This window comes from Siniperca chuatsi, linkage group LG3, assembly GCF_020085105.1.
Source record: "Siniperca chuatsi isolate FFG_IHB_CAS linkage group LG3, ASM2008510v1, whole genome shotgun sequence".
In the NCBI taxonomy this organism is placed as follows: domain Eukaryota; kingdom Metazoa; phylum Chordata; class Actinopteri; order Centrarchiformes; family Sinipercidae; genus Siniperca; species Siniperca chuatsi.
Window position 1 is genome coordinate 21,186,091 of NC_058044.1, and position 24,501 is coordinate 21,210,591.

At 38.3% G+C, this 24,501-nt stretch overlaps 2 protein-coding genes across 2 annotated transcripts; both read right to left on the bottom strand.

Annotated features, from left to right (window-relative positions):
* Nucleotides 1-807: 807 nt before the first annotated feature.
* LOC122874122 (GPI-linked NAD(P)(+)--arginine ADP-ribosyltransferase 1-like) lies at nucleotides 808-3,455 on the bottom strand. Its single transcript, XM_044191734.1, has 3 exons — nucleotides 3,370-3,455; nucleotides 3,185-3,230; nucleotides 808-1,542 (listed from the first exon to the last, which is right to left on the bottom strand). Exons 1-3 carry the CDS (start codon nucleotides 3,453-3,455, stop codon nucleotides 808-810), a joined length of 867 nt encoding a protein of 288 aa, XP_044047669.1.
* A 231-nt stretch (nucleotides 3,456-3,686) lies between these two features.
* Nucleotides 3,687-5,441, bottom strand: LOC122873455 (ecto-ADP-ribosyltransferase 5-like). Its single transcript, XM_044190166.1, has 3 exons — nucleotides 5,378-5,441; nucleotides 5,120-5,217; nucleotides 3,687-4,687 (listed from the first exon to the last, which is right to left on the bottom strand). Exons 2-3 carry the CDS (start codon nucleotides 5,192-5,194, stop codon nucleotides 3,905-3,907), a joined length of 858 nt encoding a protein of 285 aa, XP_044046101.1. The 5' UTR covers nucleotides 5,195-5,217; nucleotides 5,378-5,441; the 3' UTR covers nucleotides 3,687-3,904.
* Between the last annotated feature and the right edge of the window lie 19,060 nt (nucleotides 5,442-24,501).

Sequence of the window (24,501 nt, forward strand, 5' to 3'; positions counted from 1 at the left end):
TCAATCAAATCAGAGGCTGGTGCCAAAGATGCTCCTGTTGGTCCGGACAGCATTACTGAGCATCATATAAAACTATTCATGGTTAGATGTATGCATGTGATCTTTGCTGAGAGAGCCTCATCCAACAACCCTAATGGTGGTTTTGCAGGTTTTAACCCATTTGAAGACACTATAAAAGTTAAAGAGCAGATATTAGAAATTTGTAATCCACCATAGTGAATCTTCAACTCCAGAATGGTTTCTCTGTATTTGCTCATGTTCCATATTTGCTTTTTCATATCTTCAAAATAGTCTTTTTGTGACATTCACATATCTTTGATTGGTGATGTACTCCAACTTTGGAGTTAGTTAGAAATGTTCCATTCAGAAAATGATTGTCTTCCATTATCTGTGACTGTAACAGAAGCCTTTTAACACCAGCTGTTAGTTTTAGGTTTTGAACTTTAGTGTAAGTAGGTGAATAAAGCATTACACAGAGAAATGAGAGCATACAAGCAACATTATTGCATTAAGCAGTTTATTGATAGTATTCACTTAACAAAAGCAGGAATTTGTGCAATTTTTCCAACAAATTCCAACAACATATCAAAAACATCTTGTAGAAATTGTACACAGTAATTAATAATATGCTGCTGGAGCAGTGTGTAAAACATAAGCCCACACTGCTCAAACAAACCCAAAGCATAAAGTTAGGGATGGAAGAGAATGTCTAGCTATGTTATATATTATCTAATTTATTCAGTTGTGACAAGAAAGTTTAAATATGGCAGAATGGTTTTTCCCAGCATTTGGAGAAGAACAGGACTCTCATTCGAGAGCAACCTTGCAGTTTTGAGTGCTCTTAGCCCCTGCACTCTCCAAGACATAGACAACTTTACAATCTTCCAGACCTTGAATTTTACGCTGACCATTAATTATATCAGTTATCTTGAACGTCTCATAGGGGGGGATGAGCACTTCTTCTTCTTCTTTATACTTTGAATAGTTTTTCAAAAAAGCACCTGAACAGGTCTTAGTTTTAAAGCAGGTCTCGTTACCGAAGTCTATCAAGTCTGTTCTATAAGAGCTGGAGGCAAAGGAACCAAACCGAATTAATTGATTAACTTTTCCAGTAAACTTAACATTGGTTCGTCTGTAAGTATTGTGACAGTAGAAATCTCTATTCAAGATCTGTACGGCAGATGTCAGCAGGAAATGTAAAGAGTGGAACTGAAATGTGGAGCTATAGAAGCTCCCTTTTGTCCGGACTGCATCATTAAACTCCTTGTACACTCTGTCAGATGTATAAACACAGATTGCTTGCATGTGATCTTTGGTTAGAGCCTTAGCCGCTCTCTTTTTTAGGTTCTCTTCAGCACATTTTTCTTCTTCTTTCCAGGCATCTTTAAATGGCCTCATGTTCTTTTCTTCCTCTAAGTATTTGTTCTTGACTATTTTAAACATTGCTTGATTGCAGCCAAAGTACATGTCATCAACTGAATCTTCAGCCATGCTCAATGGGATCTCCTGGTAGGCGTCTCGTAGAGTGAAGTTGAAACGGATCTAAAAGGGAAACATGGTGAAAGTAATTGCCTGAGTGAGGATTCAGAGCAGGTATGTCATTGCAGTTGTCATGTATCCAAGTAACATTGCAGCTAAAGTACTTAAGCTAACACTTGCACAGTGTCACTGTAATTAACAGGAGAACAACAAATGCTATATGCAAAATGCAGCTTCTGTGCCTAACTGCTGCCTCAGCCTGTTTGATCGCATATAGAGGATCAAGCAAAACAGATTAACCGCATTCATTTCATTTACACTTATGAGCTTAATCTCTAAATTAAGAACATTTATTGTTAAACTTTTTCTGACGTGGTCTTTTTGCCCCAAAATGATGTGTGATCAACTTGTTCAAAGTAATTGTGTAAGCATCCCTCACTGTAAACATTTGTGACATTTTGGGAACGTCCACTGATTTACACGTTACCAATGCTGAGAGGTAGTCTAAAATTTTGATATAATGTCTAACGAACTTAAAAAATAAACATTTCTATTCTGCTCCTTAGCTCGTAACACCTCTATGCTTTGCCCTCTCTATGCTATGCTCTGGTTGATTCAGTAGCACGCAATTAACTATGCAGGTTACAGGTTAGGCATTTACCATGTGAAGGACTTGACAAAAATATTTTATCTGAATGCAACTTTCTCAATGTAAATACAGTTAAAGGCAGCTAAAGTTTCACAGTTCTTATGGTTTTATGCGATAGTCTTCTTGAACTCATGTATTCCCTTTTTCTATCCCAATAACTGTTAAAAGTACAGTGCTTCTTCTTTGCCACTGCAGTTGATCAATTTATTGCACTATTTCACTCTAATATCAAATCTACCTAAGGATCTTGGTAACATCTTTGACCAGTATATGACTTTTGCCCATCATAAGAAGGTGTAGTCTGTCATTCGTCTAGGAGTGTTCTATCGTAGAAAAGGTTTCAGTCGTAATCATCTGGACACTGTTTTCAGAATCAAGATGTTTCGGCTCCCATCCGGAAGTCATTCTCAATTGATTGACAATTGAGAATGACTTCCGGATGGGAGCTAAGAAAGCTAAGAAATATCGCTAAAGTCTGATGTATCTGGAACTATAAATTCACACTTTCATTTTCTCCCGTCTAGATTATTGTAATTCCCTCTACACGTGACTCAGTGGGACATCGTCTCAATATGTGGGACGCAGGACATGTGATAAAAATGTTGTCTTGTCAGTCCTGCTTGCTATGTGTATATTCTGCGCAGTCACACATTTTGGATGACAACATTACAAAAGTACAGTGCTTCTTCTTTGCCACTGCAGTTGATCAGTTTATTGCACCATTTCACTCACATATCAAATCTACCTAAGAATCTTGGTAACATCTTTGACCAGTATATGACTTTTGCCCATCATGTTACCAAGCTCGTCCAGACCTGTTTTCTTCAGCTAAGAAATATCACTAAAATCAGATGTATCTCGAACTATTAATTCACACTTTCATTTTCTCCCGTCTAGATTATTGTAATTCCCTCAGTGGGACATCGTCTCAATATGTGGGTCGCAGGACAAGGGATAAAAATGCTGCTCACAAATTTTGGATGACAACATTTATGTCACGTGGACCAAAGCTGACCCTTGTGGACGCGGAAAGTATGAGTTCTGCTTAAGGGGTACCTTATGAGACACACTGGGGTGTGACAAAGCGCCGGTATTTGACGATCTGCAAATGAGAACGGGTTGGGCACACTATATGTGACGCAACTCGCCCTACATCTGCATGAAAAGCTGCATCCACCAGCTCTCCCTGATGTCTAAAGCTACATATTAGCTTTGTTCATATTCTTTTTCTTCATATTCACCTGTGTTTGATGGTGTACTCTTCATTTAGGGAAGAAATGGAGGGAGGAGGGAGGAGGAAAATGGAAAGTGGTGGTAAAGAAGGCATGATGGGATATACAGAAAGGGATGGAAAAAGCAAGTTGGTAGGAAGTATGAAAGAAGTGGAGAGTGACAGGTCTTCTGCACAAATTAAGCCCTCAGTCTCAGTGTCACTAAGCGACTACCAGAATGCAGGCCTTTTATCACTTCATTGTTGTTAGATTAACCACTACTAGTCAACTAAGAAAACAAATCCACATTTTTGCTGTATGACAAATTTATTGATTAGATAAAGAACATTTCCACAAAAAATATTTCTTACACATAGAAATGCTGATAATGGAACAAATGGCTCTTAGAATTTGTACAGAGTTGTTGCTCATGTTGTTGTATATTGCTGTAGCATGTTGGAAGTATAAAAACCCCTGCGGGTTAAGGAAAATGCTTACCTATATGGTAATGAGCCTGGATTTTAGAAGCTTAAAATGCACATATACAATACAAGACGAAACATTTTCACTTTGCTCCACCAGTTAAAGAAGAACCACTGGTCTCTAAGTGTGCAGCATTGCAGTTTAGATTGCTATGAACTCCTGCACTCTCCAAGATATAGACAACCTCACAATCACTCAGACCGTCGACATATAGACCCTTCGTTTTCATAGTTATCTTGAACTCCTCATAGGGGGGAATGAGCACCTCTTGTTCTGCATCTTTAAGATATGAATAATGTTTCAGGAAACCACCTGAACAGGTTTTAATTTTAAAGCAGGTCTTCTTACCAAAGTGGGTCAGTGTTGTTTTGTAAGAACTGGAGGCAAAGAAGCCAAACCGAATTATTTGGTTGACATTGCCAGTAAACACAACGCTGGTTCTGCGGTAAGTAGTGTGACATTTTATATTATTACTGAGGATCTGTACAGCGGATGTCAGCCAGAAATGTAAGGAGTGAAATGAGAAGAAAGTGCTATATATGCTCATGCCATTCTGGATTGCATCATTGAACATTCTGTGAAACATTTTATAACCAGATGTATAAACACAGATTGCTTGCATATGATCCTTAGTTAGAGCCTCATCCCCTTTATCTTTTTGTTCTAGTTTCTTGTTTGCACAATCTTGCGCTTTATTCCAGAAAACCATAAATGTGCTATTATTGTTCTCATTTTTAAAGTATTTGTCCTTGATCATTTTCATCATCTCTTGATTGCAGCCAAAGTACATGTCATCAACTGAATCTTCAGCCATGCTCAATGGGATCTCCTGGTAGGCGTCTCGTAGAGTGAAGTTGAAACGGATCTAAAAGGGAAACATGGTGAAAGTAATTGCCTGAGTGAGGATTCAGAGCAGGTATGTCATTGCAGTTGTCATGTATCCAAGTAACATTGCAGCTAAAGTACTTAAGCTAACACTTGCACAGTGTCACTGTAATTAACAGGAGAACAACAAATGCTATATGCAAAATGCAGCTTCTGTGCCTAACTGCTGCCTCAGCCTGTTTGATCGCATATAGAGGATCAAGCAAAACAGATTAACCGCATTCATTTCATTTACACTTATGAGCTTGATCTCTAAATTAAGAACATTTATTGTTAAACTTTTTCTGACGTGGTGTTTTTGCCCCAAAATGATGTGTGATCAACTTGTTCAAAGTAATTGTGTAAGCATCCCTCACTGTAAACATTTGTGACATTTTGGGAATGTCCACTGATTTTCACATGCTCCACTCACCATCATGGAGTCTACAGGCAGCATCCCGCAAAGGAGCAAACACAGTGGAGCAAAGATCATCATGTTTCCCTTCATCACTGCAGTCAGGAAAACTTTTCCTGAATCAATGCACATACACAAAACAAGTCAACAACAATCAACTGCGTCACACTGTGTTCTAATAAGACAGATATATTAAAACATTGACATGGTAAATGCTGAAACTTTTTCAGAATTTTTTTTAAATATATCAAAAGTTGATTTGAAAGCGCAACTCACCAGTCTTGAGGATGACAAGATGTTTCGCCCTGAGTGAACCCTTCAGGTCAAAGGATTAGATCAGACGAGCAGTCCTCAGCATGTGTTCAGGTCAACTCTATATATACCTTGCCTTTGTGGCCAGACAGGTCACAAGTCCTCCCACACACATGCACAATTTGCACATTTACACGTCCAAAGTTTGTGGTCAGGCTGCTCGGAAGCATCAGTGTGCTTGTAAATGAGTGTGTGTCTGCGGGTAACATATGTGTTTGTGTGCTGTGGGTCCATGCACACTTAGTCACAGGGTTGCATGCATTCACCTGAGTTGGGGTTTACCTGATTAGTCAAGGAACAGTTTAGTCAGAATCAAACGAACAGTCTGAAAACCAACACCAAGTAACAGAATCATAAATGCACAAGTAAGACAAATTACATTAAATGCCACTTGGCAGTGTCCGACAGTATTAAATCAAACAGAAATACTTTTCAATATGTTTCAAGAGAATAATAAAAACTGTCATTTCAGTACGTTATATAAATTCCAAATACTCAGATCATGAATTGCAGGTGCATGTGGCAAAAAGGGAAGACTCTCAAATACCACGACAACATAGACAAACTAATGGTCAAAAGCAACAGTGTTAGTAAGTTAGTGAGAGAGATGAGAGATATGGCATTTTCAACCCTTTTTCATATTTCATGTGCTCTGTCCTCTCTGGTGGTATACATAATGGCCTTTAACTTTCAAAGATTTATGAAGAGATGAATTTGTTTTAATGTTTTTAGGATATCTCTTAAAGATGTTCTACAAAACTCCAGACTAAATTATGTCAAGGAGCAAACATTAACAATCAAGCAGTGTGAGAAGTGTAGGACTCATCTATGTGAAAAGGTAGCAAAGGAAAGTATCTGAAACCAGTGGTACCCACACACTGCTTCACACATTCATAGTCTCTCTCTCTTTCACACTTCAACCACACTGATGTTGTTCTTCCTTCTGCAGCCCCCTTTGCAGTCACAAGAGATCTTAAGGAACACGTCAGTATTCTTTTCTTATGTCTCCTTCATGTGTAAATTCTTCTTAAAAGCCAGTCATGTATTTGTGCATTCACTCACTTCGAAGCTGATTGATGGTATAAACTACCAAGGTGCAATATCAGATAAAAGCTGCAGAGTGAAATTTCTGAATTTCTTGTCATTAGAGGAATTGTCAACTGTTGGTTTCAACTCTCCTGAAGTTTCTTTTTTTAATCAAAATTTTGAGAAGCCATAGAAATGTACTTCATATTTATTGTATTATCTTTCTTATGCCTGTTGTTTTAATTGGATAGCTAAAGATGAGAAATAATACAATACTTTTTCTTGAGTTTTGTACTAGTATATTTTTAAAGTACTGCTATTGCACTTGACTTTGCATTAGTGAGAAATGTTACCCCACTACTTTACAAGAGTGAATTTTGTCCTTTTTACACAGCTGCATTCATCCAATGGCTGTATATACTATGTAGAATGAGGCTTTACAAAAACTACAATGGGCTCATAAAATATGTTGCACTGCTAAGAATTTAAGATATAGCAGTATATGGTGTAATTAGATCAGCAACAAATGTTTATACTTTTTAACAAGTTACAGCTGCGATCAGATGTAATCTCCTCCTCAGTCACAAGGTGCAGGCATTAGTATTTCCAGTAAGAATGAGAGTTTGTGAAGAAAATAACTAACAAACTAATTCATTAAAATAAACAAAAATAAAAATGTGAACCATTCCTCAAAATGAGGTCTAGGTGATGTGGTTGGTGAATCACTCTGTGTGTGGGAATGTATAATTTCTCTGAAGTGGTCACAGAGGTGTCATTTATCTGGTAGAAACAACCTAGTTTCCTGTGAGAAGCCACCACTTAACAAAACCATTAGTTTGAACTGTCTGCATGTGGAAACACACACACACACATACACACACACACACACTTTTGTTTGTCTGTGTCGGTCTATTCTCTAAATTCCAGTCTGTGATGGTTTCACTGTTATCTACAGAAGACAAAGAAACCTGTATTTGCTACAGTATAAGTAATTTATTTGACTTGCGTTTCCTTGGATTCATCATTGAATGGCTCTGCAGCAGAGAAAATATCTACTGTAACAATCTATGCGGTGAGCCTGACTCCACTGCCATCTGACCAGCGTGGTATCATCCACGGGTCTAGGGTGACCAGATCCCAACAAACCAAATGTGGGACAAAGAGTATATCTGTGTGGGGCAATGCCAATCCAATCTATCCCAATAACTGTTAAAAGTACAGTGCTTCTTCTTTGCCACTGCAGTTGATCAGTTTATTGCACCATTTCACTCACATATCAAATCTACCTAAGAATCTTGGCTTGATCTTTTAGACCTCATTCCTTATCTTTTCTAGTTTCTTTCACAACTGCTTTCAGAAACTAAATGTGCTTATGTCTATTTTAAAGTATGTCTAACATTAATATCTGATGAGCTAAGACAGTATCATGATTCAGCAGCCAATAGATTCGAAGTCTTAAGAGAATTGAAGGACTAAGTAAACAGGGAAAAATTGCTATGAGATCAGACGTATGCATTTGTCTGTTCCAAGTAATTGGTAAAGATTAAGTAACATTCACAGTTCACTGTATTAGTGACACAAATTAGCAAAATGACTTCTGTCTAACTGTGCTCTGCCTTGTGTATAATACAAAAGATAACATTCATTCATTTAACTTTGGCTATTTAAATTAAGACATTTAATGTAACTTTTTCTACGGGTTTCCCCAAAATGAGTGGACAATGTCAAAGAATGTAGCATCCTCACTTAAATTTGACATTTTGAATGTCAATTTTCACATGCACTACATCAGAGTCAACAAACACCTCAAGGAAAACAATGATAAAATACATGTAACTTACACTTCAGAATTTTTCTAATAATATCAAAATAATTAAACAATCAACTGGTACATGTTTCATAAGAATTATAAAATGCATGGTAAAGTAAATCTTCAGATTTTTTTAATTATAAACTTGCTTTGAGCCACAGTCAAGGCAAATTGCCTGAACCTTCAGTCAAATTTGTCAGCGCGACAATGTGTGGTAAACTTTATACTGCTTTGTGGCGAGGTCAAAGTCTCCACACAGCCATTTGCACATTTACACGCAATTTGTTCGGTTGGAACATTAGTCAGAAAGAGTGATCAGAAAATTGAAACACCAGTACAGACATAAATACAGTTGAATCATTAAATATTGGGGTTTACTATTAAACAAGAAAATTTTCAAATTAAGAAATTAAAAAACCATTTAACGATATAAATCAAAATAGACAATAATTAGTGCAGTGGCAAACGAAGCTAAATAAACGAAAATCAAATATTCAAAAAAAAATAGTAATTAGTAGAATAATAAGATTCAACCCATTAAGTCATGTGAAGACTCTAATCCGGAACATAAAACTTAATGTCAAAAGAAATTTAGTAATTGTTTAATGTTTTAGATTTTAAACTTTCAATATGCTAGTCCTTCTAGGGAACATAAGCTTAACTTAAAGATTGAAGAATGATTTGTTAAAAGTTTAGGAATTTAAAAGTTTCAAAACTCCAACTAATTTCAGCAACATTAACATAGTGTTATTGACCCCTTTAGTAAAGGACAAGGAAACTAATTTTTTCCTACTCCTTCAATTTAATTCTTTTAACTTAACCACTGATTTGTTCTTCCTTTCAGCCCCTTTGACACAAGGATTAGAAACTCAGATATTTCTTACTCTTCTTTAAATTCTTTTAAAAGCAGTCAATTTGTTTCACTCCTTGAAGTTTTGTATAAATCAAGTCATAAGATTAACTGTAAATTTTGATTTCTTTATTGGAAATATCTGTGTGGGGCAATGCCAATCCAATCTATCCCAATAACTGTTAAAAGTACAGTGCTTCTTCTTTGCCACTGCAGTTGATCAGTTTATTGCACCATTTCACTCACATATCAAATCTACCTAAGAATCTTGGTAACATCTTTGACCAGTATATGACTTTTGCCCATCATGTTACCAAGCTCGTCCAGACCTGTTTTCTTCAGCTAAGAAATATCACTAAAATCAGATGTATCTCGAACTATTAATTCACACTTTCATTTTCTCCCGTCTAGATTATTGTAATTCCCTCAGTGGGACATCGTCTCAATATGTGGGTCGCAGGACAAGGGATAAAAATGCTGCTCACAAATTTTGGATGACAACATTTATGTCACGTGGACCAAAGCTGACCCTTGTGGACGCGGAAAGTATGAGTTCTGCTTAAGGGGTACCTTATGAGACACTGAGGGGTGTGACAAAGCGTCGGTATTTGACGATCTGCAAATGAGAACGGGTTGGGCACACTATATGTGACGCAACTCGCCCTACATCTGCATGAAAAGCTGCATCCACCAGCTCTCCCTGATGTCTAAAGCTACATATTAGCTTTGTTCATATTCTTTTTCTTCATATTCACCTGTGTTTGATGGTGTACTCTTCATTTAGGGAAGAAATGGAGGGAGGAGGGAGGAGGAAAATGTGGAAAGTGGTGGTAAAGAAGGCATGATGGGATATACAGAAAGGGATGGAAAAAGCAAGTTGGTAGGAAGTATGAAAGAAGTGGGAGAGTGACAGGTCTTCTGCACAAATTAAGCCCTCAGTCTCAGTGTCACTAAGCGACTACCAGAATGCAGGCCTTTTATCACTTCATTGTTGTTAGATTAACCACTACTAGTCAACTAAGAAAACAAATCCACATTTTTGCTGTATGACAAATTTATTGATTAGATAAAGAACATTTCCACAAAAAATATTTCTTACACATAGAAATGCTGATAATGGAACAAATGGCTCTTAGAATTTGTACAGAGTTGTTGCTCATGTTGTTGTATATTGCTGTAGCATGTTGGAAGTATAAAAACCCCTGCGGGTTAAGGAAAATGCTTACCTATATGGTAATGAGCCTGGATTTTAGAAGCTTAAAATGCACATATACAATACAAGACGAAACATTTTCACTTTGCTCCACCAGTTAAAGAAGAACCACTGGTCTCTAAGTGTGCAGCATTGCAGTTTAGATTGCTATGAACTCCTGCACTCTCGCTGGTTCTGCGGTAAGTAGTGTGACATTTTATATTATTACTGAGGATCTGTACAGCGGATGTCAGCCAGAAATGTAAGGAGTGAAATGAGAAGAAAGTGCTATATATGCTCATGCCATTCTGGATTGCATCATTGAACATTCTGTGAAACATTTTATAACTAGATGTATAAACACAGATTGCTTGCATAAGATCCTTAGTTAGAGCCTCATCCCCTTTATCTTTTTGTTCTAGTTTCTTGTTTGCACAATCTTGCGCTTTATTCCAGACAACCACAAATGTGCTATTATTGTTCTCATTTTTCAAGTATTTGTCCTTCATCTTTTTGTTGCAGCCAAAGTACATGTCATCAACAGCATCTTCAACCATGCTCAATGGGATTCCCTGGTTTGCTTCTGGTAGAGTGAAGATAAGACTGAGGGGAAGGAAGAAAAATATATACAATTACAAAAAGACAGGTCATTAAACAGGCAGTTTTAACTTGACTGTGAACCATTGTGGGTAGTAGTACTACTACTACTACTACTAATAATAATAATAATAATAATACATTTCTATTTGTAACACACTTTTCATTTAATTTAAATCTAAAACTAATCTTAAAGCTAAATATTTTAAAAACAGCGCACTTTTAAAAGACTCCAAATGTTGTGGTGCAGGATGATAGGGCTTATGTGGAGGGTAACTGAGCTGACATCTCCATTTCCATATTCAATTGCAGGAAATCACCTGCTCTGAGGTTGTGGGTTTGGGAGTTTTGGGTTTGAGGACTTCTTTCAGGTACCTGCAGTGTTCTTGTTATCAGTTACTTGCTGGTACTCACCTGAACTGAATGTGCCAAATTCTGACAGGTCAACAACCAAGATTTCTGTCTTGTAGTATGTGCTTGATATTTAAATTAGAAACATCTATACTTTTTCTGAAGTGAGTTTTCACCTTAAAACATGACTCTGATTTATAACTTTGTAGGTTTGGCCTTTGGTTCTATTGGTTGTGATAACATTGTATTTACCAAGTTAATTGTTGACATGTCAACATTGCTAAAAAATAAGTCAGATGGGGCAAGAAACATGATCAGTCAGACAATCATTCAGATTGCGATCAAGTCAACAGTTAGATTAGTTAGATTATGTTCTACTTTATTTTGGGGTAAAAGCAAAAGTGAGCGCACCCGTTATATTGGCAATAATAACTAATCGAACACAAAAATAATGACTGTACAGAGCTATGGCAAATTCAATATAGGTATAAAGTTTAACCAGAATAAAGGTCTTTGGATTGCAATGCATATTTAGAATGGATAGTTTGGGTAATCATTTTACCATTCACCTTTCTTTTTGTCTGACTACTCATGTTACTTGCCCCCTCTGACTTACAGTATTTTTTAGAGGTATTGGCGCATTAGAAGATCTCAGCAGTGGACTTGGTACATATAATGTATAATGGAAAAAATGGCCAAACCAATGAAAATGAAAGCCCTGTTATAATAAAGCATTATCTTCTATCATTATGCATGAATGACTTGGTCCGCCACAGATTGCTTGCATGTGATCTTTGGTTAGAGCCTTAGCCGCCCTCTTTTTTAGGTTCTCTTCAGCACATTTTTCTTCTTCTTTCCAGGCATCTTTAAATGGCCTCATGTTCTTTTCTTCCTCTAAGTATTTGTTCTTGACTATTTTAAACATTGCTTGATTGCAGCCAAAGTACATGTCATCAACTGAATCTTCAGCCATGCTCAATGGGATCTCCTGGTAGGCATCTCGTAGAGTGAAGTTGAAACGGATCTAAAAGGGAAACATGGTGAAAGTAATTGCCTGAGTGAGGATTCAGAGCAGGCATGTCATTGCAGTTGTCATGTATCCAAGTAACATTGCAGCTAAAGTACTTAAGCTAACACTTGCACAGTGTCACTGTAATTAACAGGAGAACAACAAATGCTATATGCAAAATGCAGGTTCTGTGCCTAACTGCTGCCTCAGCCTGTTTGATCGCATATAGAGGATCAAGCAAAACAGATTAACCACATTCATTCCATTTACACTTTTGAGCTTAATCTCTAAATTAAGAACATTTATTGTTAAACTTTTTCTGACGTGGTGTTTTTGCCCCAAAATTATGTGTGAGCAACTTGATGGGAAAATACAGAATGTTAAACTATTGCACACCTTGAACTCTGTACATCCTACCCCCCCTCTCATGAAAGCACAGAAAAGTAGCAGAACCGTAACCTTCGTCTTTGAAGATAAGAACCACATACGGTCAGACTGGTCTCACGCTGGAGTGGTAAGCTAATGTGCAACTTTGGGGTGTGACTTGTTTTTCTATGTGTATAAAAGATTTTTCTAACAGCATCCCTCACTGTTAACATTTGTGACATTTTGGGAATGTCCACTGATTTTCACATGCTCCACTCACCGTCATGGAGTCTCCAGGCAGCATCCCGCAAAGGAGAAACAAATTATATATTTTTCTTTCAGAAAAAGAAAAGTTTTACCAAGTTAAAAAATGCATGACTCAGTCATGCAGAACTCACCAATCTATAAAGATGCTGAACACTCCGTAAATCCACGCACAAGACGCAATTTGCACATGCATTCACATACACATTTAATTGCATGAAAGTATATCTTATCTTTTATGAAAGCATTAAGCATCTGTTTGGGTGTAATGTGTGTTTGTGTGCTGTACAGAAGTGCGCACGTCGGTGTTGCAGCCCCATAGTTAAGCTTGTGTGCATGTGTCTAAGATGGGGGGGTTTGCTATGAGCATTCTGTGGCTGCTAAAGGAAACAAGGTTGGTTTTACCAGACAAAAGACACCTTTCCTACCTTCAGTTGGTTATCGTTGTTCAAATAGGCTCACTAATCATTGTGTTAGTGATGACTGTGCAGAGCTATGGCAAATTGTGAGTGAAGCAGGTAGGACAATCAGCACTTTAATATAGGTTGTCAGTGCAAAACAGAAGTCAAAAGTAGATTTCCCAGTCATCTGAACCCAAATTACAGGTGCATGTGACAATGACAGCAGTCCCACAATTCATCACAACATACTTAAATGATATCTGCACTGGGATGCAGATTTTAAAGAGCTGTAATGGTGGTTTGTGTATGTTGTAGGCCATTAATTTAAATCACCCTTACTGCCATCAGGGAACTATTGGATTCTTCAGGACACATTGAAAGTTGCATTGGAAACTCCCAATCCACTACAGTGAACATCTTGTCACTTTTATTTTTATTTGTTAAAGTTATGTAATTGTCCAGTGGTAAGACTGTTTGGAGCATGGCCTATTTTATACAGTGACTGTATAAGTGACAGTTTGAATGTATGAAAGTGAAAGACAGCTGCCACATATTATACTTGTCTTTAGCCTAGCAAAATATAACCTCATTTCCTGTGAGAAGCAACACGTGGAAATACACTGCATCTGAAAACCGTGAACAACACACGCAATAAAAATGCAAATAAATGTGCAGGTGCAATATGCAAGCATGAGAAAAAAACACACACGAATACATGTGCACAAACACCATTAATGTAGGTATGTGCAATCACTTGATTACTATTATACTCACATTCCCAAAACATCAACAGTTTAAATTCTAAGTCCAGAACATGGTGGTTCTTCTTATTTATATCTTGTTATATGGTGATATATTTTACTTTATTATACTGTACTTTGCTGTACACTTTAGCTGTACATGTTGATTGAAATACTCCATATAATGCAACTATGGCATAGTTTGTAACTCCCTGTCCCATGCCAATACTGTCATCCACATGTCATAGAATATAATCCAGTGTTTTGCAGAATTGTCATCACTGATTTGTTGAGTCCTAAACTAAATCAAGGTTGTCAATACATTTTAGCAAAACAGTAAGAGTGGCAGGATACTGCAACGTAAAAGAGCGACATGGAATAAAACATATTCAACAAACCCATGAAAACATACGCCATCTTTTGTCTCAGATACTACCTATAGTTAGTTACAGTTCATCTTAATAAGTCAAAGAGTCAAAGAAAAATCTAGTAGAAACAATCTATGAAATACTCTGTCCAGATCATGTTCGGCCCAAAGAATTAATATAAAAATCTAAACTCAGTAGACTTCTAAAAGGAGTAGGCCTTAAATGGGAAATTCGAAGATTTCTCTAATCTCCAACATTTTTTAGGGAGTGAGGGATTATTTCTCAGCTTTTATTGCAAGTTTTGCCTCAGTATGTTTAAGCAAATAAAATATAGTCAATATATTTCTTTTCAATTTGGAAAACAATGCCTTTAACAACAAAGGGCTCTATTTTGGTGTCAGCAAATTGGTGCCAAGAACGAGCACTGGTGTTTCATAATATTTTGGTCAGTTAGTGAAGGCAAGGCAAGTCAAGTCGAGTAAAGTTTATTTATATAGCATGTTTAAAACCAAAGTATACAAATTAAAGTGAATGGCACAACAATAGCGAGTAAAATGACATCAGTTGCAAAAAGGCACAATAACAACAATAAATGGCAATGATAAAATATGTGCACAACACAGAACAGAAACAGAATAAAACTTGTAAGTTCACGTTATAAAAACATGTTGCTGTACGGTATAATATGTTGGGGAAACGAATACTTCAATACTTAAAGAACCCCCAAGCATGACTTTAGGGGTTGAGGGGAATGTATGGATATATTGTAATAAGCATGAATTTTAGAAGGATTATGTGTGCATAGTTTCCTGAGCAACTTGAACTCTCAACTTAGTTTTGACTTTACTCCATCAGTTGAAGAAGAACCACTGGTCTTTTATTTTTATTTTTATTTATTTATATTTTTCTTTTCTTTTCTTGCCCCACGGCAGTCTAGATTGCTTTGATCTCCTGCACTCTCCAGGTTCTACCCAATCTCACAGTCATTCAGATGTTCTACAATTGTATTCTCTATTTGGATTTAGCGTGTCGCATTGAAGTTTAGATCACTATGAACTCCATTGCAACCTTACCCTTTGTTTTCTTCTCTCTTGAACTTCTCATGGGGGGGATGACACCGAAAACATAATATTTGTTCTGCGCTAAGTAATGGGACAATTTTTTATTGTTATTGAGGATCTGAATGGCAGGTGTTAGTCAGAAATGTAAGGAGTGGAATTTAAAAGATTTTCCATAGACTGTTCTGGTGGTCCGGACTGCGTCATTGAACATCTCATAAAACATTGGATAAGAGTGCTTGCTTAGGATCCTTATTTAAAGCCTCATCCCCTGGTGTCCTGTTTGCACAACTTTGTGCTTTTTTCCAGACACCTGCAAATGTGTCAGTGTTCTCTTTTTCAGTAAGTGTTTGTCCTTGACCATTTTCGTCATTGTTTTGTTGCAGCCAAAGTACATGTCATCAACAGCATCTTCAACCATGCTCAGTGGGATGCCCTGGTTAGCATCTCGTGGACTGTAGATGTAACTGATCGAGAGGGGAAGGAAGAAAAAAATGAGAAGAAAGATCATCATGAATTCGACGCAGTTTGTACCACTGTGACAAAGTATAGCTTTACTTCATGGGCGCCGGGTTATGCTTTAAAATTGGGGAGCAAACTTGGAAAGATACACAATTGGCGGGATGTCCTGGGGTCCTCCCACAGGAAAAAAAAAAAAATTTGAAAACAATTTTCCTACATTTCTATACCACCTGAACTGACTTATGGTAACAATAGAGGATCATTTCCAAAACATGAAATAATCATAATTTTGTATAGGCCCTACTCATTCTTATGAATAATAATGACACATTGTGAGATTGTGTGTAACTCACTTTGTTGAATGCAACTGCATGGGTCATAAAATTCCATTTGAGCTAGTTGTGGTAGGGCAGGGTTGGAAAACGTGCTGGACGGGGGTGCGTGCTCCAATAGAAGTTTGGGAAACACTCTTCTAAGTTAGTCTGCTGTTGTGTGGGGCGAGGGAGAGAGCGGGGCAGCAAATAAGCCTGAGATATTAACAGTAATTGGACAAAATCACAGAGGGGATGTAGTGGTAAAATAAAAGGTGGATAAACTGTTTATGCATGTTTACCCTCCACATCCCAAATAATAAAATCAACAGGGCTAATACAAAATATTAATAGCCACGTTGCACTTAAAAGAGCAATGCGAATGTCCCATCTCCACAGCCGACTCCAGTCCGATCACAAATCAATTCAGCATTTCGGCGACATTACTATCCTACTTTTAGCTCATTTAAAATTTGTCTGGAGTCAGTACACTAGCCTATGTTTTCCTATGTTCTATTTTCAGTCCATGATCATATTTATGTTTCTCACCTTTGTATACACTCAGACTCCTGTGTGGATTGACAGACTGTGATTGACAGCCAAAGCTTGCTGTGGCAAACAATCAGCGACGGGTTCGACTGAACCAACTCAAAGGGTGGTCCAAAAATGTGTGTGTTTTTTTATTACTTGTTTTTGTCACTTGCTGAAAATAGTAAAATTATCATTGATATAGGCTGCTTAAATATAATCACTTGATTGCGGGGACTGTATGATGATAAGTTTATTTTTGAAAAGACAAAACATGGGGTAGCAGATAGTATACTTTAGTCTGTGGATATTATTCCTGGCTGCCTGCAGAGTTTGGAGAGACTTACTGGTGCAGTTTGGTTGATAATCAGATTACTTGTAGTGTGTGTCAGTATTAATAACTGCTTTGCTTGTTGATACACAAAAAACTTAAATCATCACCAATTAATTTCATATTTCTGTTATTCTCATTATACACCATTCACAAGTGTTGGGGGACTTCTGTCCATTTAAAGAAAAAATGACACTGAAGTAGAATCAACACAATTTGCACAATAAGAAACTACTCCAAAGTTTCAACATTCATTGCTTAAATATAGCTTACAACTAAATATGACACTAATAATGAGTAATACGCATACATTTCTTTACACCCATCATTAATAATTAATATGGAATATACTTGAGACTGTGCCTCATTAAGAGCTTTGGACTGGGGACTTTGGACTGTTGGTTTGTGCTTGTGAACACTAAGCCCAGAACTACAGAAGCACCGCACCCACACATACACTTTAAATTTCATATATTACTAACACATGGCCCAAACTTTCACCTTGAGTCTCAGCAGCAATAGTGTGACGGAACTGAAAGTGACAGTAATTCTCAGTAAATCTTAAGAAACTACCTATTGAGAGGATGATACTGTAGTTCCAAAAAGATACACAAGGATCAATTATATACGCAAAATGCAAGTTGTTTGATCCTATAGAGAATTAGAGGATTAAGCAAAACAGATTCCTTGGAATATTGAAATCATGTAAATTGATGCATTTCACATGTTCAAAGTATATGTGTAAACATTGTTAACATTTGTCAAGTTGTCAAAATTTCCACAGATTTTCACAAAGCTTAGATTCTACAAGCAGCATCCAGCAAAGGAGCAAACACAGTGGAGCAAAAATCAGCATGTTACCCTTCATCACTGCAGGTAGCCAAACGGCTGCTGAATTTACACACACATATAACACATACACAAATGACATTTGGCATCAGCAATGATAATAAAAAATAAATTCTAAATCAAAATCACCTCAAAAGGTGTTTTGAAATATCAACTCACCAGTCTTTCAGAGCAGAAGGTGTTTGTAACGTGTGTACTCCTTATATCAATTCACACACACCTTACACACCATAGACACCTTGTGTCTATGTGCTTGAGATGGTGGGTTTTGATATGAGCATGCTGTATCTTCTCAAAGGAAATGAGGTTTTGTTTTTACCAGACGAATGACACATTCAGTGTGTCATAGTCTAACTTCTCAAATGGACTCACTAACCAATGTGTTACAACCTGAAGATCCATCTATGATTACACTGTACAGCTGCAGGCAGTTTACACAAAGATCAGGCAAACCAATTAAGTCAGAGCCAAACAAACAGCCTATAATCCATGTTCATTTTCATTGCCAATTAGCAGTGTCTGTCACTGTCTAAGCAAGTAGGACTTTAGTATATTTTTATGTTTTCAAAGCAAGCAATAGTCTGTGCCTGAAGTAGAGGTGCAACTGTCAAAAGGGAACTGTCTTCAAATTCAACACAGCCTAGACAAACTCTAATTTTAATAAGATCAAGAAACTTAACAAATATCTGCAGATCGATGCAGAATTTTGTCCTTACATATACCAAAGCGCCAGAATTGAGTTAACAGTTTTGTCATCCAGGGTCAACGTTAACTACTTCATAATTGAGGTAATTATTGCAATCTAAATCTAAATTAACAATCAAGTGACATCACTTGAGGCAATTTATCAGATTTGCCCAGCTCCCTCTGGAGGCTCTGTACAAGTTTTTTCACATATGCAGTAGCAATGAGACCTGCACAGACTGTGTAGGATCGGTGTAGTTCGCCTATAAAGGTTCTGTATACAAGATTTTGAACATTAATATAGCACTAAACAACTATTTGCTATGTAAAGATATAGTGGAGTAATGTCCTGAGCAGAGAATGGCGTCACACTCCCTCCATGGGTGTTGTCATCCGAGCTTCTCTGTTCTTTGTTTTGGTAGTGGGCCACGCAAGCATGTTATGCATGTGAGTCTCTTGGTGACTTTGAGGAGAGTGATAAAACGGCTGGTTCTTTTCTCAACGCGGTGAATAAAGGATTTATTTCGACCAAACCAGAGTTGGTGATTGTTAGAACAGTGGAAAGACTAACAAAGACGGTTTTGGTGAGTTTTATTTTGCCTCTGTCTGTCTTTCGATTGTATGTATGTTGTATGTAACTTTGTTTCAATACAATATTCAAGTCCCCTAGTCTTTGACTTTTCCTAAAAGTGTGTTATGTAGGCACCCCCTTTTGTTAAAAATTGTCAAGATAAAGCTATCTATACTTATAAGCGCCAGCGGGTAAAATTTACTGCAGTAATTTTTGTTCTATTAATTTCGCAAGTTTAGATAAACATTCTATTGGCGCTTTTTGTCTAGTACCGTGCGTGCTAGAGCTGTGTCAACTCATAGGCTAACCTTCAATTTGGATAAGAGCAAGAGAGTTATGAATGCAAAACAGGCATTAGACTTGCCCTATGCATTGAGTGAAGGAGCAGTGTCCTGGGTTGACTGATGGGTCTTCATCTGACAGCGATCCAGAGCCTTCGTGAAAAGTGAGGCAAAACTATTATACTAAAATTATCAAATGTAGCCTATAAGCATTTATGAAATAGACTTAGTCTGGTGGCGAACGAGAGTGATATAACAGCTGTTTCTAGTTAAACAAAAAGGATCTTACTGTTATAGTCGGCCACCCTATCCTCCCCATCCCTGCGTGTCTTTTTGTGCTCTCCTCTCCTTGTGTTTCTTGTGTGTCCTCAGCTCGTCTTTAGATGTGTGTGTGTGTGTGTGTGTGTGTGTCTTCTGGTCTGGCTCCATGGTTTCCCGCCTGCTGCTGATCACCGACACACCTGTCTTCAATCAATCATCAGTCTCCACAGCTCAAATACCAGGCTCTCCCACAACACCAGTGTCAGATTGTTGCCATACACTTTTATGACCACTATGGCAAGGTGCCCTGCTTATGTTAGAAAAGTATGTTTTCTAGTGTTACCTTGTTTGTTGATCCTGCTCTTCTTCTGCCTCAGGATTATCCTGTGCTGGTGATTGTGGCTCCTGCCCCCTTCCAGAATTCTTCCAGCCTGTCTACCCTTCTATCCAGCCACTCTGCCTTGCCGCCTGACTTCCTGTCTCTGCAAGCCACATCTCTGAGCCAGACCTCTGGGACCTACACTACACCGCTTGCTCCTTGCCACAGGTTAGCTGTTGCAAACAGGCATACATTTATACAAAGAAACAGGGATATCAGAACATCATGAGGTATGTATTGTAATCACCATGAGAGGAAAAGTATCAGTTGTGGGGAACGAAGCAGAGACTTTAGCAACTTATAGAGGGAGTGTAGGATTCCTCCATTAGGGCGCTGTCTCCACAGGAAGGATGGAATCGTGTGCCAATAGGCTGGGACCAGCCTGTGCACCAACAAAGGGAGAGCTAAGTCTAAACCACAGCTCCTCCCCACCTCTGTAGAAACCTATCAGATAGTTGCACATTCTCATTTAAAACTCTGTAATGTTAAGAACACTCTTTTTAGGATGACTACAGATTAACAGCTTGCTGACTGTGGTTTTCTGAATAGAAAATATCCTTGTACCAGATGCTTCTGATCCTCCAATGCTTTAATAAATGCCAAATTAAGGAATAGCTTCTCTCCAGACTTGTTTTGCAAATAAACGAACGTGCTGACACTCTGGAGCCACACCTCAAATGCTGTTTCAGCCTCCACTCCTGTACCATCGCTGCTTCCCCCGAGCCATTGTGATCAGCGCCGAAGTCACCACTCTGGAGAACGATCCCCCTTCCCACTGCAATTACTTGTGTCAAAATAAAGAGTGACTTTGTCAATTAAACTTCTCCTTTCGTGTTCTGCATCTGTGGGTTCATCGATGGTACATTACGGCACTTACTCCTTTTAACAAAGGTCTCTATGTAGGGATCCTTTTCCATAATGTTGTCAGACACTTAGAATGACAATCTGAGCCTGTCAATGACAAACAAGCACTTTTAGTGGATGCATTTGACGGGCGCATTTGCCCCCAAGGGTTCCATTACAGCCATTGCGGTCAGTTTCACATCTAGCTTTTTCACATCTATCTTGGTGAATGAAGGGTTTATTTTGACCAAACCAGTCGGTGATTGTTGGACCAGTGGAAAGGCTAACAAAGATGGTTTTGGTGAGGGGTTATTTTGTTTCTGTCCAGTTTGAATAAAGCCTATTTTACGATCTGCGCGGCAAAATTGTCTTTCTCAATAGAGTCTGGTGGGCCATAGCGCCCATTTGTTTTGGTCTGAAATGATGGTGCTCTAGTGTGGCAGTGAATGTCGTATATAGCTCCTTTAAGTACACCATTATTAAAAAGGTGTGTTGAACATATGTTGCAGTAAGAATAGTATGCCATGTGAGTGTAGCAGCAGACATTAGTTGAATTTATAGGCCACAGGGATGCACCAATGTAGTCATTATGATTTTGTTCTCTTTCTATGATTGCCACAAAGTAAAGGAATAATACAGAGCTGCCGGGAGCTATTAGTGAACTTGTTATTTTGGAAGGCACAGTCAACTATGGAGTTTCTATAACCTAAGGATACCTATGCATATGGCTAGCAATGTAACATATGTGTGATCATGTTAAAGCTGGGGGGGTGCAAGATTGTTAAATATGATTTAATTTGGAGAATGTTGTTGTTCTTAAACCGCATTCAGCTAGAAAACCACACAATGTCAAAGCATTTGAGAGAGTCAGAAAGGAGAAGAAATGTAGGTCTGTATACATTTATTTTACATGTTTCTGATGGCTCATTAACCAAACATTGACAGAGGACCGGGGATCATCATGTCATAGTAGGAAAAGGACAGGGGCTACTAATTTTAACATTAACAATGACACTTGTATTCAAGTGTCCCAGAAAGTGTCCCAGAAAGAAAGGCAATGTGACAGTGAGCCAGCATGCACAATACCAGGACCCTGAAACTGAAGCAGCTAAAATAATTCAGCCATCATTAATCTTATAATTTACACCTGTACTTTTCCTACTGTGATATGTCAAAATGTCTTTTGTAAAAAAGGCCTATTAACAAGTATGTTTCAATAAACTTCCAGCAGATAGCAGCATTGTCTAACTATTTGGCCCCCTAGCATTGACTTGCCTGAGCTGTTCTCAACACTGCTTTTGTTTGTGAGTATGTGTGTGTGTTTGTGTGTTTGCATGGGTGTGCAAAGCGTGAATGGGTATGCCTCACCCCTACAGCATTTTGATTATTTTTCAATTTTATCCTCAGTAGAGGCAGCACGTTGAGAAAGGGTTACAGGGCGAAGGGCAGGGCATGTTGGAGAGATACGGAGAGGAGACATAGGAACGAATGGATAGCAAAAACAGAGGGAGGGAGAGGAGATGCAAGATGCTCTGAGAGCTGATAAAAGGCTAAATAAACAGAGAAAGAAAGGCATCAGTCAGAGAATAGGCATCAGTCTCCTGTTACACTGCAGGCCCAGCAGAGAGACAAGAGAAAGACAGGCAGAGCCAGGTATGGAGATTTTGAGAAGACAGGAGCACAGAGTGAAGTAAGAGTGCAAGCAAAGAGGGAATGTAAAGCTAGCAAGAGAATGGGAAGGATTGGTGGTGAGTAGATGTGGCATACCTAGGAGAGCAAGGGAGGTATGTGAATAAGCTCTGTACAAAGCATACACAGTGTGTGGGTAGGGAGGGTGTAGTGTTCAGTGAATTATCTCCAGAATTCCCTGCTGGGAAAAAAAGACATGAATGCAGCTAGAAAATACAGAGGGAAGGGTTAGTATGGATGGGGAGGAAGGGACTGGAGAGTCAAAATGCAGGGTACATACTGTATTACTGATATAGCTCTAGCAGAGAGAAAGAGTAAGAGAGAGAAATAGGTGATTAGGAAAAGGGACAGCAGCAAGAAAGAGATTGGGAGAGTAGAAAATTCAAAGGGGTAGGAAGAGAAATTAAAATGTGAGAATGTTAGAAGGACGAGGGATGTAAGGAAAGAAAGAACTAGTAAGGAAGGGAAAGTGTGGGATGGATGGCAACAGATGATGAAAAAGTGTGAAAAATGAGGCATGTAGGAAAGTGGGGTTTGAGGGAAATGAAGAAAGTAAGAGAGTAGGAAGGGAGATTGCCAAGGAAAGAGTAAGTGAGGAAAGGAAAGATAATGCAACAAATCAAGGAGGGTTATGGGGCAAGGAAGGAGTGAAAACTAAAGTGGGAAGAAATGAAAGAAGACATTAGGAGAGGATGCAAGAGGAAAAATTAAGTCAGGGGAAGGAAAGGAGGGAAGGAAGGAAGAAAGTATGGGGACATGTAGGAATGACGAGGGAGGGAAAAGAGCAGGAGACAGGAATGATGGGAAAGAGGTAGGATAGGAAAGAGGACCAGAAGGTAAGAAATGGGGCTTGGGGAGGAGGTACAAGGAAAAAGGAGAAGGAAACAAAGAGAGACAGAAAGTAGGAAATGCAGAAAGAGGGATAGCAGGGAGAGTGTGGAAGTAAAGTATAAGAAGCATGGGAAAATCAGCCATCAGGGCAGATTTTTGTGTAGTACATTAGAGTCTTGGTACGTAATAGATTAGAGGAAATCTAAAGAGTAAAGAGGACAGAAAGAAGAGGGAGCAGAGACGCATGCCCTACTGCTCAATGGGAGTGAGCAGTGAAAGCGGGAATAGGGAATGAGTGTGGAAAGTGGAATATTTATCTTTACTACTGGCTATTGCAGCATGGATGGAAGGATGCATTACAGACAAAGAGGGAGGGTGCTAGAGTAGAAGGGCTAATATTTCATGTCACTGTTAGTGAGGAAAATAAACATCTCACAGCTGGAGCTTGTGGACCCTGTTCTCCTTCTGTGTTGTTGCAAAGTTTGAGTGACAGAGACACAGAGTGTCCCTGTAACCATAGTAGCCTAACCATGGATGTATTAACTCACTCTCACTCCTGCTTGTATGTGCACATTGCAGAGGAGAGGGAGAGACGCTGTGCTGCTGCAATAAGAGCTGCTGAGTGATATTACACTGAGCAGCATCCAGGGGAATAAATATGAAACAATAATAGATTTCTCACTTTCCCCCTGATGTTCTGAATAACTCTAAATTTGTCACTAGTCACTTTTAGAAATAAAGTCGCTAGGGTCTGAAAAGTCTAGTGAGAAAGTCACAGAGACTGCAATGGAAACTGTGTGTGTGTGTGTGTGTGTGTGTTAGGTATCCGCAAGTGTGTGAGGAGGCGGGGTTAACTATGTTTGCCACAAAAGAATCAGTGATATTTATATTAAATACCATAATGTAATTATATTATATTTTTATTATAATAATATTATATATTTGTGTACCAAATACATTGACTAGACACTGACCAACAACAGCGGTTATGTTTGAATTTTTTTAATCAAAATTATTGCTAAGGACAATTCAGTTG

Coding starts and splice junctions, on each gene's coding strand:
- LOC122873455 (XM_044190166.1), bottom strand. CDS start 5,194: ATGAAGGGAAACATGATGATCTTTGCTCCACTGTGTTTGCTCCTTTGC. Junction 4,688..5,119: donor TGCCTGTAGACTCCATGATG/GTGAGTGGAGCA, acceptor TTTCCCTTTTAG/ATCCGTTTCAACTTCACTCT.
- LOC122874122 (XM_044191734.1), bottom strand. CDS start 3,455: ATGCCTTCTTTACCACCACTTTCCATTTTCCTCCTCCCTCCTCCCTCC. Junction 3,231..3,369: donor GAGTACACCATCAAACACAG/GTGAATATGAAG, acceptor TCTCATTTGCAG/ATCGTCAAATACCGGCGCTT. Junction 1,543..3,184: donor ACCCCAGTGTGTCTCATAAG/GTACCCCTTAAG, acceptor TTTCCCTTTTAG/ATCCGTTTCAACTTCACTCT.